The sequence below is a fragment of the Symphalangus syndactylus genome, chromosome 11 (assembly GCF_028878055.3).
Source record: "Symphalangus syndactylus isolate Jambi chromosome 11, NHGRI_mSymSyn1-v2.1_pri, whole genome shotgun sequence".
In the NCBI taxonomy this organism is placed as follows: domain Eukaryota; kingdom Metazoa; phylum Chordata; class Mammalia; order Primates; family Hylobatidae; genus Symphalangus; species Symphalangus syndactylus.
In genome coordinates this window covers 58959530-58978895 of record NC_072433.2, presented here as the reverse complement: position 1 = coordinate 58978895, position 19366 = coordinate 58959530, and the positions used below count along the sequence as shown (strand labels likewise).

The 19366-nt window shown below is 43.6% G+C and overlaps 1 protein-coding gene across 26 annotated transcripts in view; it reads left to right on the top strand.

Annotated features, from left to right (window-relative positions):
• TNRC6A (trinucleotide repeat containing adaptor 6A) overlaps nucleotides 1-19366 on the top strand; it is a 218559-nt gene that overhangs the window by 196287 nt on the left and 2906 nt on the right. For 11 of the 26 annotated variants that reach the window (XM_055299142.2, XM_063612053.1, XM_063612041.1 and 8 more), the window contains 13 exons: nucleotides 448-590; nucleotides 976-1122; nucleotides 1285-1422; nucleotides 1877-2005; nucleotides 2479-2556; nucleotides 2850-3060; nucleotides 5604-5735; nucleotides 11366-11524; nucleotides 12783-12923; nucleotides 14640-14747; nucleotides 16187-16408; nucleotides 18124-18194; nucleotides 18910-19049. In XM_055299142.2, the coding sequence (XP_055155117.1) occupies nucleotides 448-590; nucleotides 976-1122; nucleotides 1285-1422; nucleotides 1877-2005; nucleotides 2479-2556; nucleotides 2850-3060; nucleotides 5604-5735; nucleotides 11366-11524; nucleotides 12783-12923; nucleotides 14640-14747; nucleotides 16187-16408; nucleotides 18124-18194; nucleotides 18910-19049 (1819 nt within the window). Of the gene's footprint in view, nucleotides 1-447; nucleotides 591-975; nucleotides 1123-1284; nucleotides 1423-1876; nucleotides 2006-2478; nucleotides 2557-2849; nucleotides 3061-5603; nucleotides 5736-11365; nucleotides 11694-12782; nucleotides 12924-14639; nucleotides 14748-16186; nucleotides 16409-18123; nucleotides 18195-18909; nucleotides 19050-19366 lie in introns of those variants that run through there. The other 15 variants (XM_055299145.1, XM_063612046.1, XM_063612043.1 and 12 more) reach the window with 4 other exon arrangements.

Sequence of the window (19366 nt, the reverse complement as noted above, 5' to 3'; positions counted from 1 at the left end):
TCTACTAATAATACAAAAATTAGCCAGGTGTGGTGGTACACTCCTGTAATCCCAGCTACTCGAGAGGCTGAGGCATGAGAATCGCTTGAATCTAGGAGGTGGAGGTTGCAGTGAGCCGAGATCCCACCACTGTACTCCATCCTGGGACACAAAGCGAGACTGTCTTAAAAAAAAAAAAAAAAAAAAAGTGAGGTTATCAGCCAGCCACCTTCTGTTTACTAGTCTATTTCAAGTTAATTATTTCAATAAAATAACAGTATCTCCTAATTGCGACTTCACTTGTGAGGAATGCAAAATTTATGAAATGCAAGTGTATTTTTCACATACCCTTATCTTGGCTGAAGTCATTTCAGTTTGGAAAGTGAGTGTTTTGCTTTTGTTGTAAATTTATCTGAAACCAATTGGGTTGTCTTCCTGTTTGATAACATAGTCTCCTGCATTTATTAGGAATGTTACAAGACAAACGAATGGAGATAGATAAACATAGCCTAAATATTGGTGATTACAATCGAACGGTCGGGAAAGGCCCTGGTTCTCGGCCTCAGATTTCCAAAGAGTCTTCCATGGAGCGCAATCCTTATTTTGATAAGGTAAGGTTTTTTACTTTTACCTCTGACTTGATAAACCAGTACACTTAATAGCATAATTTTCACACTAATATTTTAAAACCTTTTATATAATATAAAGTGTTACAATCCAGTACCAAATCTTGTTACTGGATTTTGAAGTTCACTGTCTTTTTATGTCTCAATTTAGCATAGAGGTTGCATTTATATTTTTCTTCTTAATCCCATGAAATATGTTTGGCTCTTTTTGTGTGCTCTAGAATTAACACTAATCTGATCTCTTCTGTTTTCTACCTGTTTCCTGTTGATGCTGGAATGTCATGTGACTTCTCTTCTGTTCCTGCAATGATTTCTCCCTTCCACTTGTTTGCTTGGCTGGTGTTGCACATCTTTCTGTCTGTCCAATCAGGATGGCATTGTAGCAGATGAATCCCAAAACATGCAGTTTATGTCCAGTCAAAGCATGAAGCTTCCCCCTTCAAATAGTGCACTACCTAACCAGGCCCTTGGCTCCATAGCAGGGCTGGGTATGCAAAACTTGAATTCTGTTAGACAGGTAAGTCCAGATGTGTATTTTAGGCTCTCAGTTGAATGATTTGTATTAGTAATAAGATCTCTCTTACATGTAGTTACTGTGTTTAAATCATAGTACAATGTGGCAATGAGATGTTTGTCCCTAAAGAATCCCACTGTTACTTGTTGCTGTTTGTTTTTATAGAATGGCAATCCCAGTATGTTTGGTGTTGGAAACACAGCAGCACAACCCCGGGGCATGCAGCAGCCTCCAGCACAACCTCTTAGTTCATCTCAGCCTAATCTCCGTGCTCAAGTGCCTCCTCCATTACTCTCCCCTCAGGTAAATAAGCTTTCCTTACATTCTCCTGTTTACCTGCAAAAAGGATCTTGCATGATTTTGTATTTGAATAAAATGGCTAACTAAGCATTATCATATTTATTAGCATCTTTGAGATTCAGCCAGTTCTGAATTAACTATTACAAAAGGTTGTAGGAAGGATAAGTCAGGGATAATTTAAATCCAAAATTTACCGTTTTCTTCTATAAAACATTTCTTGAGAGTAGGACAAAAGCAAAGTAAAATTGGCTAGTTTAAGATGCATCTCTGTCATCTTTTACTTAACCCACGAAAAAGTGTAAGTGAATGGTCAGTTAGTAAGACAGAGACAAAGACTATAACCCCCAATGAATGGTCCACAAATTTAACTGCCCTATTGACAACTTAAAACACACAGTACATGTAGTTAGTGTGAGTTATTTTATCAAGATCATTAACTTACCATTGTGATCCTAAGGTTCCAGTTTCATTGCTGAAGTATGCACCAAACAACGGTGGCCTGAATCCACTCTTTGGCCCTCAACAGGTAGCCATGCTGAACCAGCTATCCCAGCTAAACCAGCTTTCTCAGATCTCCCAGTTACAGGTAAGCAGAGTCATAGTCTTTCTTAGTACACATTTATGGAGCATCTACTGTATGCCAAACACTAGACTCTGTGCAGGACATAGTGCACTAAACAAAACAGGCGTAGTCATAGTCCTCATGGAGCCTACAGTCTATCGGGGAAGACAGATCATGAACATCTGTGAAGAATGTTTTGAAGAAGTGCAAAATGCTGTGAGAGGAGGCGTCAGCCAAGTCTGGGGTGCTAGTGGGAGTAGCATGATTAGGAAAAGTTTCTCTGTTGAAGTGAAAGTTTAGATTGAACTAAAGACTGAATTTCAGCAGTGATGAGAAACCAGAGAGTCCAAGGAGGAGATTGTACTAGATAATGCTAGACATGTTGGCATTGGCTAGATCACGTCGTGCCTCTGTAGGTCCATCTGCTGTCGTCATTTGGAAGCACACGCCTTTGTAATGGTGTGATAGTAACAACCTTTTCGCCATCTTTCCTCTAGCGATTGTTAGCGCAGCAGCAAAGGGCGCAGAGCCAGAGAAGCGTGCCTTCTGGGAACCGGCCGCAGCAAGACCAGCAGGTAGAGCCGGCCCTCCAACTCGGGATGCTGTCTTTGTGTTAATAAACTCTGCTTATCTCCATTCTAGCATGAGATTCAGAAATGTCTTTCTTAAAACAATCTTACTAAGATGTAATAATGCAGTATGTTGTTCATTAAGTCTGCTGGTTGCCCATGAGTTATGTGAACATTATACAGTAATTATTCACCTTTCTGCTGAGAAGAAAGTGAATTCAAAAATGAAGAGGAATATGTAGTTTTCTGTGAAGACTTTTTCCCCCAGTAATTTTTTCCAATCATTTCATTGTTTTAAGGGTCGACCTCTTAGCGTGCAGCAGCAAATGATGCAACAATCTCGTCAACTTGATCCAAACCTGTTGGTGAAGCAGCAGACTCCACCATCTCAGCAGCAGCCACTCCATCAGCCAGTCATGAAGTCTTTCCTTGACAATGTCATGCCCCACACTACACCTGAGCTGCAAAAAGGGCCATCACCAATAAATGCTTTCAGCAACTTCCCTATAGGTGGGTTTCTCCGTGGCCCAAGTATTGGACTGATGCTTAGGTATCACAGGCATGCCTCCTTCACACGTACCCTTACAGCTCTGTTCCTTCGCGAAAGCTACATTGATCTCTTAGCTGTTCCCTGTCAGAGAGTTGCCATCCCCTCTCCTAGTTTTAACCTGCTCCACGTTCAGGGAAGTTCTCTCTCCTCAAGAAAATCACAATTTTTTTTTTTTTTTTTTTAGGACAGAGTCTTGCTCTGTCACCCAGGGTGGAGTGCAGTGGTGAGATCTTGGCTCACTGCACCCTCTGCCTCCCGGGTTCAAGCAATTCTCGCGCCTCAGCCTCCCGAGTAGCTGGGATTACAGGCACGCACCACCACGTCTAGCTAATTTTTGTATTTTTAGTAGAGTTGGGGTTTCACCATGTTGGCTGGGCTGGTCTAGAACTCCTGACCTCAGGGGATCTGCCTGCCTTAGCCTCCCAAAGTGCTGGGATTACAGGCATGAGCCACCGTGCCCAGCCTTCAAAATCACACTATTTCAAAAACTCCACACTCGTTTAAAGTGCATTAGAATAAAGGAAACATTTCACTTTTTAAAGGACTAGCTGTCTTGATCTTAAGTAGGATGTTAAGGGTGGGAAGGCTGATGTTCTTATTACAAACAGTACACCAGAGAATTTTTGAGCAGTGCTGTTTTGGTGAAACAGCTGGGGATGGTCACAGTCACATTTGCTAGCTCTCAGAACTTGAAGTTTTAACTACTAAGTATGTATAAATGATTGCTGATATAAATTAAAAAATGGAGGTAAGAAAGGAGATTGTCTTTCTTATACATGCAACTCCCCACCCCCACCCACTCCTTTTTTTCTCTGTTATCTCCAGGCTTTTATTCACTGGGTGGAGATTTTGAGCTTGTATGTTGTCTCTTTCCTAGGTCTCTTTTTTTTCTTGTGCCCTTGATTATATTTTGATCATTGATTGTTTATGCCCTGTTAATTTTGCTTTTTTTTTTCTCTCTTTTCCCGTACAGTGGTTTCTTGTAAACCAGCCTTGCTGGTTGTTAGCCAGAGTGTTTGAAGACCATCAGTTAACTAGTGTGTTCTGGGCTGTGGGCAGAGGCTGGGGCATTCTGTTGCCCCTGCTGCTGCGTCACTCTTTGACTGAACTGGTTTGGCTTACCCTGGTATTACCACAGACTCTCACCTGGGACATAAATTGCACTTTGAGTCCTTAGGCTTGTTAGTGATCTCTGCATTTCCAAAAACAGTTCCCTTGTCGGTTACTACTGTGGGTGAATACTGAAGAAGCCATTTAGTGGTAGCCAGATGATGTCAGAGACAACAGTTAATAGTAAAAGAATGATACCCAAGTACAAGGAGAAGTTTCTGTCTCACCAGTGAAGGGAACTGGCTCTTCCTATTTGACTACACACTTGACATATAAATTGGGCCACATAAGTTCTAAGCATAGGATTTCCTGCCCTGGCCGGCTTCTCAATGAGGGATACTTCTTGATTAAGAAAGTCTGCTTAGCCCATGCAAATACCAATACAGTTATCTAAGTTGGGCAACAGGCTATGGCCTGTTGGCCAAATTTGGCCCACTGCCTGCTGTCGTAAGGTTTTGTTGGACACAGCCACATTTTCTCTAACCTGGGGTCTGTGGCTCTTTTCGTGCTGCACCAGCAGAGTTGCATGGAGACACCGGGACCATGTGGCCCACAGAGCCTGAGATACCGGCTGAACCTCTGCAGAAAAAAATTGTCAACTCCTGATCTGATTGATGGGTCCAAGAGTAGCAAATTTAATTGCTCTCTGCAAAAATATGCATGGTATTAGAGAATTCATATTATTGAAGTTTTCAGGTTTGGCAGACCTTAACATCACATGGACTCATCAGACCAGAGAATTTAAAACAATTTAATTTGGAACTTAGAATAAGAACCTCTTGGGAATTTTGAAACAAAGATTCTGGCTCCCACTGGAAAGTCTTCATTTTTAAACAAGCATTTTAGGTAATTGTAATATTAATAGTCCCTAGATTGCTCTTTTAAGAAAAACTAGCTTAATAGTTTTCTAACCACTGTATCTAAGGTTGAAATTTCCATTCTTGTTCCAAGAGAATATCCAAGTCTGAGGGGCCTCATCAGCAAAGATCAAGTAAATTGTGCCTTAAGATATATCCGTCCCCCGCCTAGGTGTAATTGCTAGTACAGGACATTTTTGCTTTAGAATTTGCAAGCAAAAGATAGCAACTGAAAGTGACCACAGATCTTCATGCATAGGTACACTTGGGAAATAGCTAAACAGATACATTTTATTCCAAGTAAACTTATACATCTGGCTTCCTTAAAACTTTTCTCCCTCTTATTTTGCCAAGGAGTTTTAAAATCATCAAAATTTTATGGAGAAATATTTTCTACATATAACTAAATTATAGTATTAACAGTTACATGGTTTGAAAACATTAGTTACATGTTTTTCTAGGAAATAGAAGTTGTGCTGCTAGAAAGAAAATGTGCTGTATTTTCTAAGGTTTTGTTTTGTTTTTTAATTTTTCAGGCTTGAACTCAAACTTGAATGTAAATATGGATATGAACAGTATTAAAGAGCCACAGTCAAGACTAAGGAAGTGGACGACAGTGGACAGCATTTCTGTGAACACATCTTTGGATCAAAACTCCAGCAAACATGGTACAAAAGATACATCTTACCAAAAAAAAAAAAAAAAAAACCTGCAGAATACTAGATTTAGGCCTTTATTTTATTTTAAATGTGTTTTCAAAGCCAAATTATCTTAGAACTTTTCCTCCTTTAAAAAAAAGTTATTATTAAGTCTTAGTTACAATAAGAGACTTTCAGATGAAAAGCAAAATTTACCTCTACTCTGTTTTATAAAGGAGAGATCAGATGATACATTTTTAAAAATTATTTTCCCTTTGGCTTTTTACATTTTTCTAAGTGATTTTTATTCTTATATTATTACACTTATTAACATTTACTGGATTTAATTTGATATGTTCTTAGGACATTTAAAACTTCTACCAGGGTCCCATTCCGTCACCCAGGCTGGAATGCAGTGGCATGATCTCAGCTCACTGAAAACTCTGCTCCTGGGTTCAAGCGGTTCTCCTACCTCAGCCTCCCGAGTAGCTGGGATTACAGGCCTGAGCCACCATGCCTGGCTAATTTTTGTATTTTTAGTAGAGACGGGGTTTCATCATGCTGGCCAGGCTGGTCTCAAACTTCTGACCTCAGGTGATCCATCCGCCTTGGTCTCCCAAAGTGCTGCGATTGGAGGCATGAACTACTGCACCTGGCCCATAATTTTATTTCTATCAATTCCTTATATATGGACACATTTTCTTTTTATATAGCTTATTGCTATGTGTAAGTCATATGGATTTAACAGTATTGTCTTTTCAGCAATTAAATTTTGTTTTAGAAATGCCATTTTCACCTTATTTAGTATTATCCGTTCACCTAGCAAATATTAATTGAGTATCTTCTGCTTTCCAAGGCTATGTTAGCACCTGGAATACATAGACACAATGTACATACATGCTTACAGTTGAATGTATGTATGTATATATGTATGTATGTATATATGTAAAATTACTTGCCCTGGAATTGTTCATTGTGAACGAAAGTATGTCAGCAGCTTTAGTACAATGTAATAGGTAATATCAAAGTTAATATTTATAATAGTTTAATAATACCAAGTTCCTTAGGAGCATTGAGTCAGGAATAACTACAGGTGTGGTGGGTCTAGAGAGGTGAAAAAGACTTACCTTGAGAAGAGTAAGTTTACCAAACAAACAGGAAGAGCAACCAAGAGAGAATAGTGCATGCAGGGTTCAAAGAGGACTGCCTGGTGAATTCTGTATCTCGGCATATCTGGGGGTGAAGGTGCAAATGACAGAAAAGAGGTAGATGAAGACGGAATAGTAGGTGTGGTACAAATCATGGAAAACTTTTGTGCCATGAATGATTTTAAACATGAAAATGATGGGTGCCTAGAGGCAGTTAAGACTTAGAGTAGTCTAGGTAAGAGAGAGAAAGGTCAGTGGACATGAGAGGGAGTGCACTGCAAGAGAGTTTCAGAAATTAAAAGCAGAAAAGCTTGGTAACTCACTTAACTCATTCTTTCATTCAGCAGGGTAAGCCTGAAACACTTCCATAACTGATCAGCTAGTCAGTCTCCAACCCTCTCCAGACAGACCCCTCAGAGGTCAGACAAATACAGGATGGACCCGAGTCTCAGGCAGAAAAGAATAGGTGTTCACCGTAAATCATATCACTAGAGTGGCCTAGGTGTAAGGCATGCAGAGGCACTCTTACCTGGCAGAGTAGTCCATGGGCTTGGAGAAGCACAGGAGCTGAACAAGCGACAGTCCTGGCACACTTTGGAATGTGCAATCCAGTCTGCCATGCTAACCGTTCGCTGCACACCTACAGTAAGAAAAGTCTGATTTGTTAAGGGGAGTGGAGGCAAGGACATTTGACTAGGAAGTTCTGCATTACAGAAGGGTTAAATTGTATGTCTCAGATACTCTATGGGCCTAATATTCTGTGACTTCCAGGCAGTTTATAAAATCCCTTCACCTCAGCACCCGGACGGATTTGGTGACATGTATAGAAGGAGATTTTTTATTTTAGCCTTGGTTGGAGGCAGTTGGGCAAGGCTTCTAGGAGGCCTGTGATCTCTGAAGCTGAGATATGAAAGATAAACAGAAGTCAGGCAGGCAGAGGTGAAGGGAGGGGAAAGCATGAGAGGTGGAGTGGGGCTAGAATTTTAAGAGCCTTATAAACTGTTGAAGAATTTGAACATTGTCTTTTGTATGTTGGAGAGTACTAAGCCAGGAGATGACATGATCAGATTTGCACTTTCGAATGATGCCTCTGGGTGCAGTGTGGAGAATTGGAGTACATCTAGTATAGTCATTATCCAGGAGCTGTGGAGGAAGTGGAATTGACAGGGCTTGGTGATTCTAGCTTAAGCAGCCTCAAATGTATGATTGCTAATAAAATGATATTTTTGTGACATTCCTTTTTTTTCTATTGAATTTTACTTTGAAAGTTTATTAACTAAATTTTAGGGTCAGATTTCTAGATTGTACACATTGGACTAATGATTTTCAGAAATTAAAATTGTCGTGTAATAGAAGGAACCACTAGACCATAAACCAAACAGACCCTTGATTCTAAGTTCATTTGCCATTCAGGGGAATGTAACTTTGGAATTTTTTTTTTTTTTTTTTTTTTGAGACAGAGTCTCACTCGGTCACCCAGGCTGGAGTGCAGTGATGCAGTCTCTGCTCACTGCAACCCTCGTCTCCAGGATTCAAGTGGTTCTCGTGCCTCAGCCTCCCGAGTATAGCTGGGATTACAGGTGTGAGTCACCACACCCGGCTAATTTTTGTAATTTTAGTAGAGACGGGGTTTCACCATGTTGGCCAGGCTGGTCTCGAACTCCTGAACTCAGGTGATCTGCCCGCTTCAGCCTGCCAAAGTGCTGAGATTATAGGCGTGAGCCACCAGGCCCAGCCTGGAATTTTTCTGACCTGAAGAGTGAGAACAGGGAGTTGAGATAATGGGGAAATGGCAAAATAAATATGAATCCGAGGTTTGAGACCTAGCTCTGCTACTAATTGACTCTGTTATTCCAGTCATGCACCACTTAATTGCAATGTTTCAGTAAACAATGGGCCATGTATCCAATAGTGGGTCCATTGAGCTTGTAATACCATGTTTTATTGTACCTTTCCTGTTTAGCTATGTTTAGATACACCCTTCTGTTACAGTTGCCTACATTACTCAGTACAGTAACACACTGTAGGTTAGTAGCTTAGGAGCAGTAGGCTAGGCCATAGGGCTTTGCTATGTAGTGGGCTCTACCGTCTAGGTTTGTGTAAGGGCACTCTGATGTTCACACAAATGAAATTGCCTAGTTTCTCCAAATGTAGCCCTGTTAAGTGACACGTGAGTGCAATTAGCTACTTGGCAAGTAACTTAACCTTTCTGAACTTGAGGTCCCTCATCTGCCAAATGGAATTAATAGTACCTCTTGGGCTTTTTTTTTTTTTTTTTTTTCCTGAGACGGGGTCTCATCCCAGTTGCAGAGGTTGGAGTGCAGAGGCACAATCTCAGGTCACTGCAGCCTTGACCTCCCTGACTCAGGTGACCGCCCCCACCCTGCCAACCTCAGCCTCCCGAGCAGCTGGGATTACAGGCGAGCACCGCCACACCTGGCTAGTTTTTTGTATTTTTATTAGAGATGGAGTTTTGCCATGTTGCCCAGGCTGGTCTCAAATTCCTGAGCTCAAGTGATCCGCCTGCCTCGGCCTCCCAAAGTGTTGGGATTATAGGCGTGAGCCGTGCGCCCAGCCTAGTTTTATTTTAGATTCAGGGGGTACATGTTCATGTTTTTATACAGGTATATTGCATACTGGTAGAGATATATTGCATACTGGTGGAGATTGGGCTTCCAGTAAGCCCATTGCCCAAACAGTGAACATTTTACCCAGTAAGTAGTTTTTCAACCCTTGCCACCCTCCCCACTTGTGGAGTCCCAAGAGCCTATTAATAATTTCCATCTTTGGGTATACATTGATTAGCTCCTACTTAAAAGTGAGAACATATAATATTTGATTTTCTCTTTAGTTCACATAGGATAATGGCTCCCAGCTCCATCCATGTTGCTGCAAAAGACATGATTGTGTTCTTTTTTATGGTGGTCCTCTTGGGATGTTTTGAGGATGAAGTGCCTGAATGCATCTCAGGCGCTTAGGTGCTGGAACAGGGTTAGACACATCAGTGGTCAGCAGATGATAGCCATCATTGCCATTACTGCCTTCATCACTATCTCATCAGATGCCCTACCTCCAAGACAAATATTCTCCACTGCACATTTAGCTCCATTTGCTTAAACTGAACCTATCACGTAGGTTTTACATTTCATTTTGTTGATGTTCCCCTTGTGTTGATTAATGAAATAAAATTGCACCCTTGCTGCCTCGTTATATCATCTGTTTCTCTTAGATTAAAGGAAGTTTTCATAAGTGGAAATTGTTCTTACTAGAAAAAAATATATAATTACATTTATCATCTCAAGTATAAGAATTAATCACTTGAAATGTGGCAGTTATGCTTTCCTCATGTATCCTGTACAGCCATTACTTCATTTATGTCCCATTTCACTCCCAAGTGGCTTTAATTCCGCTTATAGAACAGATACATAGTTCACACAGATCAGAGTGACAAGATTGAGGATGCGAGAGCCAGAGGGGAAATGGAAGCAGTGGAGACGCATTGAGTCAGGGATAGGTCAGTGCCCACCAGCGAGAGGTGCGAGGCCCTGTCAGGGACAAGCTCCATCATCCCTGAGTTACCCATGTGGATGCTGGCACATTGTGACTTGAAGCCAGAAGAAAGAGTGAGGCTGGAGTGGCATGCAGGGCCTGGCTGTGTGTTATAGATGTTCATAGTGGGAGCCGGCTGGAGTTGCGAGCAAGGTTCTATTTGCATCCACTTCAAATTCAACATGAATGGAGGAGACTTGGTTTTCTCTTCCAAATTTACTCCTTCCGGTGTCATTCTTTTCTTTTTTTTTTTTTTTGGAGACGGAGTCTTGCCCTCTTCCCAGGCTAGAGTGCAGTGGCATGATCTCAGCTCACTGCAACCTCCACCTCCTGGGTTCAAGTGATTCTCCTGCCTCAGCCTCCCGAGTAGCTGTAGCTGGGACTATAGGTGCGTGCCACCATGCCCAGCTAATTTTCGTATTTTTAGTAGGGACAGGGTTTCACCATGTTGGCCAGGTTGGTCTCAATCTCTTGACCTCGTGATCTGCCCACCTCAGCCTTCCAAAGTGCTGGGATTACAGGCATGAGCCACCACGCCTGGCCCCATCCTTTCTAACAGTTTATTGAGATATAATTTACTTATAATTCAGTCTTTTAGTATATTCATGGTGTTGTGTAGCCATCACCACAATCCATTTTAAACATTTTTATTGCCTAAAAAGAACCCCTGAGCTATCATAGCCCTCCACCATACAAGTGTTTTAATGATTTGGAAATAAGTTTGTACTCATATTCTGGTCACTTAATGATGTTTATGCATCTCATAAAATGAAATTCACAGTGGTCATTTTCAGACATTCTTCAAATGCGATGTTAGAATCTCAATGTAAAAGAGTTACTCTAGAGAACACAGCCTAGAGCCCACAGATATAATGGAAAGTGTTCATGTTACATTTGAAAAGCTATAAGAAATAAATCTGTGTGTATTTTGCTCACATTTCTCTATTATTCTTCCCTTGTTAGGTGCTATTTCAAGTGGTTTCAGGCTGGAAGAGTCTCCATTTGTTCCCTATGACTTTATGAACAGCAGTACTTCACCAGCCAGTCCTCCAGGTTCAATAGGAGATGGCTGGCCACGTGCCAAATCGCCTAACGGCTCTAGCAGTGTTAATTGGCCACCAGGTAAAATTTTTTCTAACACTTTCTTTCATGAGACTGTGTTTCCATTAAGGTTTTGTTACATCTGGACTTATACTGATGTAGCCCAGATCGGCGTGCTTAGACTGACCTATGCGGATGAGAAGGAATGCAGAAGTGATAGAGGAAAAGTTAAGCATGAAGTCTTGGGCAAGTGAGTGTGTCAGCCTGTTACCTATGCCTTTATGCTCAAGCAGCAGAGGTAGAAGTGAGTCCCATTGACCAGCATGAAGAATTATATTAAAAACTTCAGGCTGGGCGCAGTGGCACATGCCAGTAATCCCAGCACTTTGGGAGGCCAAGGCGGGCGGATCATGAGGTCAGGAGATCGAGACCATGCTGGCTAACACAGTGAAACCCCGTCTCTACTAAAGCTACAAAAAATTAGCCGGGCGTGGTGGCGGGCGCCTGTAGTCCCAGCTACAGGAGGCTGAGGCAGGAGAATGGCGTAAACCTGGGAAGCGGAGCTTGCAGTGAGCCGAGATTGTGCCACTGCACTCCAGCCTGGGTGACAGAGCAAGACAACAACAACAAAAACTTTAATTCACTGTTTCTCATAAGTTGTGTCAGGGAGTAACTTGCAGTATTTTCATTCATACATAGGAGTTACCAGAACTGCTTCTATGGCCTGCTTTCTCCTGCCTGAGTTGCAGTAGCTTTGTGATTTGTCTTAAAGCTTAAAGCACTTTTAAATGTTACTGTTTAAAAGTAAACATGAATCTGGCGGGTATGGTGGCTCATGCCTGTAATCCCAGCACTTTGGGAGGCCGAGGCAGGCAGGTAACAAGGTCTCAGGAGATCGAGACCATCCTGGCTAACACGGTGAAACCCCATCTCTACTAAAAATACAAAAAAAGAAGTTAGCCGGGTGTGGCAGTGTGTGCCTGTAGTCCCAGCTACTTGGGAGGCTGAGGCAGGAGAGTGGCGTGAACACAGGAGGCGGAGCTCACAGTGAGCCAAGATCATGCCACTGCACTCCAGCCTGGGCAACAGAACGAGATACAATCTCAAAAAAAACATGAATCACAGCCAGACATGGTGGCTTATGCCTGTAATCGCAGCACTTTGGGAGGCTGCTTCTATAATACTAATTGTATTACTGAACCATCCTCTTAGAGTGTTAGTATAAATTGGGAAGTATTTGAGAGTTGCATAGGATTTAGGAATAAAGGTTTTGGATATTTATTAATGGATTTTAAAGTGATGATTAAGCTTTGAACTAATTTTAAATTTCCATTTCCAGAATTTCGTCCTGGTGAGCCATGGAAAGGTTATCCAAACATTGACCCTGAAACTGACCCTTACGTCACTCCTGGCAGTGTCATAAACAATCTTTCAATTAATACTGTGCGGGAAGTTGACCACCTCAGGGACAGGAACAGTGGTATGTAGGGGGTGCAAATCAATTTCTGAGTGACACTTAACACAGGTTAAGAATGGCTCATGTAGTACCCAGCTACTCTGGGAGACTGAGGCAGGAGGATCACTTGAGCCCAGGAGCTTGAGGCAAGCCTGGGCAACATAGTTGTGGGACCCTGTCTCTTTGAAAAAGAAAGAAAACGAAGAAGAAGAATGGCAGGCAGAATTCTCACTGTTCCTATAGGTGGCTCTTTAATTTGGCTACTTTTTAAATGATGAGGATTTTATCATCCCTTAGTATGGCAAATACGTATATTAATTTAATAAGCTAACACAAGGGACCAGCAAACCTTTGCTTTCCAGCAATTGTATTAAAGGAATGAAAAAACAGCAAATGAAGGTTGTTACTAACTTTATACTGAGTTACAAGATTATGGTAATTTAAAAAATGGATGTTTTTTGTAAAAGATGTTATATTATTATATATGCTTGTATACTCTGAATATTGAAGGACTTTCATCTGGAAGAGCAAATTAGGCTGTCTTTCAGAGAGTAAGAATAAGACCAATTTAAGGATCCCTGCAGTCCAGATGTGCTTTTTAATTGGTTAGCAGATAAAATCCTATTACCTGCCACGGGGTTACTTTTCACCTCAAGGCATTTAGATGTGTTTCATCCATGATTTTGTACCAGAAGAGTGTTAATGAAATGAATTTTTTAAATATTAAAAAGTATTTTCTGTCTTTTTAAAGTACCATCTATACCTTTAAACAGTTTATAAAGCACATGTGAAGCAGCCACCATGTTGCATTAGACATGTAATTTACAGAAGTAACAAGTGTCTCTGCACCAGCAGAGAAGAGTCCTCAGCACTGTGAAATGGCTGGGTTTCACAGACAGCTCTGCCCCCTATGGGGGACACTAAGCCAAGCATAAATTCTCGCGGCGTGGGAGTTAATGGAAGAATCCGATGGCTCTGAAAGTCAGTAGAGTTTGAATTTGATGTTAAAGGAAATAGAACATTGAAGGCTTTGAGTGGAAGAATCTTTAAGATGGGGTAATCTGGCTGTGGTGAGCAGAGTGGATTGGGTTGGGAGACAAGTCCGGGAACTGGTGTAGTAATCCAGATGGTGGTCGGGTCTAGAGCTCAACTAGAGTGTAGTGGTCGATGGGGTTTTGAAAATGGAAAGCCACACCACGTTTGGGAGCCTGAATGTATCACGTAATGGAGAAGACTGAAGGGCAGACAAATGGGAAGCCACACCAGGTTTGGGAGCCTGAATATGTTGCATAATGGAGAAGGCTGAAGGGCCTGTTCACTGGTAGTGTCTGTGACCGGGTGCCTTAGAGAGCAAGATAGCCAGTAAGAAGTCACTGGAGCTCAGGGGCGAGTTAGGAGCACCAAGACTCGAACCTTCTTTTAGATCCAGTGCTGGGAAGCAGAGCCGAGTGCTGTCTTGGTGGCTGGACCCCATTGCTAGAGCGCATCCTCACAGCCAGTGAGGACAAAATCAGAGGGAAAATGCCTGTGCTGAGCCAAGGCAGAGACAATTGGCGAGCTCGCTCAGCATGCTCTTTTGAAGGCAAGAAGGAAGATGTCTCGGGCACCATCTTACCCTGAATGGACCTGTTTCCTTTCTTGTGGCATACTGTTAGGCTTTGATTTCTCTGGAAGCTTTTGCTTTTTCTAAACCTCCACGTCCCTTGCTCTGGTAGCTGATTGGACTCTTCCCACACACAGGGTCATCCTCATCCTTGAACACCACGCTGCCTTCAACTAGTGCCTGGTCATCCATTCGTGCCTCCAACTACAACGTTCCCCTCAGCAGTACAGCACAAAGCACTTCAGGTGGGCCTCGCCTTCACTGAGGAAGGGAGGGTTGGTCACAGCCAGAGCCGCAGGTGTTGTTTTAATGCCCTCTTCTTTCGTCCAGTCTTCTCAGGGAATTAGGAGATTCCTGTTTGTGAGCCTGGGAAATTATTTTTAACATCCCTTACTCCTTTTTAAACTTACTGTACCCAGCAGTTATCTACTAAAATCAGTTTTCACTGAATAGCTCTCATCTCATCTCAGAGCCACAGCAGCTCTGTCATTAAATGTAATTTAATCCAAACTAGTTCTCAGACTATCTGCAGCGGAGGATCTTTAAAAAAAAAAACAATGCCAATCCTCATAGACTGATAATTTTGTAAAATGCGGTAAACGTGAATTCTGAATTGCTAGGAAAATGATGGCACACTTGAGGGTTACAGGAATGTCAGGTTGCTGTCTGTCTACACATGCGCACTCTGAATTTCTGGACTCATCCTGCAGCAGATTAGTAAGAAACTGTGTTGTGGTCTTCTGGCCATACCCTAAGTAGCACTGACCTAATGCACACACACGTTGTAAGTGAAGTAAGAAAAAGAGTTGATAGTGGTGGAAGACAGGAATTGTTCCACTCCTTGCTGTCCCCTCATGCTTTTAGCATGATAGTTGATGTAGTTTACTGTGTACCTGGTCCCTGCATACCCACTCATGTCTCCATTGCTGCGAGGCAGTGTGTGTCAGGAACTGGGCCTGCTGTCTTTTTCTTTCTTCCTTCCTTTCCTTCTTTCTCTCTCTGTCTTCCCTTCCTTTGCTTTCATTTCTTCCTCCCTCCCTTTTCTTTTCTTTTCTTTTTTTTTTTTTTTTTTTTTTCTTTTGCCATACGGGCTTAGTTTTGAATCCTGGCTCTACATTAGACCCATAGGCAAATTACTTACCCACTCTGTCCTCAGTAGACTGTGTCAGGACCACAGACAAACATGCCAGGTGCCTGGCAGCCAGTGCTCAGCACAGAGAGGCAGGCACCACGTGAAGATCTCCTTTGGCAGTTCCCGGGTTGGGGCTCTTTTGCAGTCCTTTTTTCCTTGGGTAAACAACAGAGTTTTAAAATTCACTTAAATGGCCTATCTGACTTTGTTGAGTGACTCAATTACGGTTATTAAGAAGTTCACAATTGCTATTTTAGAGCAATTCAGATTGTTTTCCATTTCAGTTCAAGTACAGTTTTGGACACTGGCCTAAGAATTTCATAGGTCTTACAGCTGTTAATAACAGAGCAATGGCTTGAGTATTTGGAGGGATGGAAAGCAGTTTCCTTTGGGCTGATTTTCTTTTTTGGCAGTTTAGTTGATTTGGGGTTTTAACAGTTTCTTTTGTTTGTTAGATTTGCTTTTTGTGGGAGAATGGATGTCATTATTTAAATTTCCTCCTTTCTTAAACATTATTCCTCCCCTCTCCATTTTTTTTCCCCCTTTGAGTAGCCAGAAATAGTGATTCCAAATTGACATGGTCTCCTGGTTCAGTTACAAACACCTCTCTGGCTCATGAGCTGTGGAAGGTCCCTTTGCCACCTAAAAACATCACTGCTCCGTCCCGCCCACCTCCGGGACTGACTGGTCAGAAGCCACCCTTGTCTACGTGGGATAATTCTCCCCTTCGTATAGGTGGAGGATGGGGAAATTCTGACGCCAGATATACCCCAGGTAAGATGCAATCATAAGGTGGTTTTCTGTGGTTTATTTGCGAAACGCTAACCAGTACCAACAGTCAAGTTTAACAGAGACCTGAACAGTAAACTATTGCCTCACCTCCATCAGGGGGAATGAGAACTTCAGTAAACAAATGATCCACCCAAAGACACACAACAGGCCGCAGTAACATTAATGCATTAGGAAGCTCCATTGTCTCAGAAGTTCCTCAAGACCACATCTTAAAATGTGTAGGAACTTCCTGCTCGTGGCAGGCTTAAACCACATCACATGGAGCAGAAGCCAGTATTGGGCAAGTCTGGGGAACATGGGAGCAGGCCATCTGAGGCTTGAAGACTAGGGGGGTAGCTTGGCCTATATTAAACAGGGACATTTGAGAGTGAAAGAGAGTGCTGTTGATTAATCATACACGGCCAACAGGCATAAGCCAGAAGGCCCCGGCAAACTGGTTCCTCTGCCTCTCCTCATTCTATAATGACTAACATTGGATTTGTACTGGCATCATTTCCTGCCTGTGCCATCTCCACACCATACATATACACACACAGCCCCAGATGAGCCTAGCAGTTTCCCCAATAAATACAATCTTACCCTTCACTCTACCTTGCCTGCAAACTACCAAACATTCCCATCTTCAAGCTGAAAATGAGTAATAAAACCTCATTAGTATTTTCTGATTAAATGTGTAATTTCTGATCTTTAGACGGGTGATTGGCTGTAGGAAAACTTCCAGCTTTTCCTTTGGGTGCGGGTTAATTATAGGAAAAGAACACTAAAGTACGTGCCAAGCTACTGAATGCAAGTTAACATAATTGGTGTGGTGTGAGTGGTTTTTGGTTTGGTGTGAGTGGTTTTTGGAGGCCACAGACATCTGTCTGGATGCCAGCTAAGAGACTGGCAGCACACAGCGAGGGGCGCTAGTGAAAGTGGCCCAGGAGCCCACCCCAGGGAGGCTTGGTGCAGTTGAGTGGAATCAGGAAACCTATAGTAGTAAGCCAAGCGAACTGAGAGGCAGCCTCTGCCAAGGCCCAGACACCTGAGAAAGCACAAAGGCTCCCGTTGGAGTGATGAGAGGATTGCAGGGAGTGGGGAGGATTCTGTGAGAGGTGGATAGGCCTGAGCTGTGTCATGGAACGGTCTTCTTCAGCACCTGAAGTGTTTGTGAGGTGCCTTGGGTTGTAGGTGGGGTCAGTGATGAGGGCTGTACTCCCAGGGGAAGAGTGGATGCCACAGGGGTCCAGTAGGAAGGCCAGATGGGGAGCCCCTGCAGCAACCCTGGTGAAAACAAGGAGTGTCTGTGCGATCACAAGCTCTGGAATCCCCTTAAAGCTTCATGCCCTGAAGGACACACACGCAGAGTGATCAGACATTACTGAAGTCTTCCCCAGATGGTACTGTTTGAGATGATTTTAGCTCCTATCAATGAGAAGATCTCAAAAAGATGCAGCCTTTTGTGGCTCACTGCCCTCCTGTGTGGTGAACTGGGAGCCATTCTGAGCTCACTGTCCCCAGAGGCAGAGCCCCCTGCCATAGGAGTTAACGCTTGGCCATGGCTAGGGCAAGCTCAAATTCTGGGCCTAGGGAGAAAGCCTCCCATGTAGAAGTGCGAGGAAGTGAAGGAAGCCAAGAGGCCAGGTGATCTGCTGAGTAACTGTAGTTGGACTGTTTCAGTCCTGGAAAACTGACTTGTTCTTCTTTTCCTTGTTTAGGTTCCAGCTGGGGTGAGAGCAGCTCAGGGAGAATAACAAATTGGCTTGTTCTAAAAAACCTTACACCTCAGGTAAGGATACCAGATATGCTGGTTTATGTGGCTACGCCAGGGAGCATGGGAACAGAGGTTCAGGTCTGGGTGTGAGACAAGGTGGTAGTGAGGCCGAGCAGAGGAAACAGCAGAGGAGTGGTCTGTAGACCTCAGGCAGGCTGTGGTCGAATCTGGTGGTTCACCCTGTAATGTGCCTGGGAACCAACCAAAAATACAGATTCCCAGGCCTCACCCAGAGATTGAGTCAGTAGGTCTGGGCTAGGAGCTGGGACTCTGCATTTGTATGAGGGCCTGCAGATGAATTTGACACAGGTGGTCCTTGTTGGCACGTGGAGAAACCATGGTCTGCCCCCGAGGTGAGAGCTTTTTCTTAGCCCCTGGCCCGCCCCCTCCTCTGGAAGCTGGGTGTTGAGCTCCCACCTCCCTCCTCCCCCAGGGAACAGAACCTTGATGGATGCTGTCCTCAGGGCAGGGAAGAGAGAAGACATGGAGCCACAGTGGGGATCTGGGGAGTGTCCAGGAGTCTAGAGGCTGGAGCAGTATGGCTCCGGGAGCAGTGGAGGTGGGGAAGGCGGCTCTGCACTCCGTCAGAGCAACGTCAGAGTGTCAGTGAAGAGTGGTGCCAGGAGCACAGAGCCTCAAGAAAGAGGAGGGGCAGCGGTGCAGCCTGAAACGGCCTCCTGGAGGGCCCGCGGTGACCCCCCTCACTGGCAGTTTCCACACTGTTTCCTAGATCGATGGCTCAACTCTGCGCACTCTGTGCATGCAGCACGGCCCGCTGATCACATTCCACCTGAACCTCCCTCACGGAAATGCTCTGGTCCGCTACAGTTCAAAAGAAGAGGTAGTGAAGGCACAAAAGTCTCTGCACATGTAAGTTGGCTGTTGGGCTCCCAGTTGGAAGAATCGAGGGGAAGGAGTTGTGTGAGAGCACAGCCTGACCCGAGGCAGTGCACGGGGTCCTGCGTGGGTGGCTCCTGCTGGCTGCAGTAGTGCCCTGATTCCAAGGTCGGCACTCCTAAGTGGGGAATCAGACCTGGTCAGATGGCCCTACAAAGTCCCTTACATTGCCCATGGGAGACAGGAAGTTCGCTCTGGGCAAGGCACCAGGCCCTGGAGAGCTGTGGGTGCAGGCTCGGGTGAAGGGAGGGCACGCAGGTTATGTGGTGTGGTCTCTCCCTCTGTGCCTT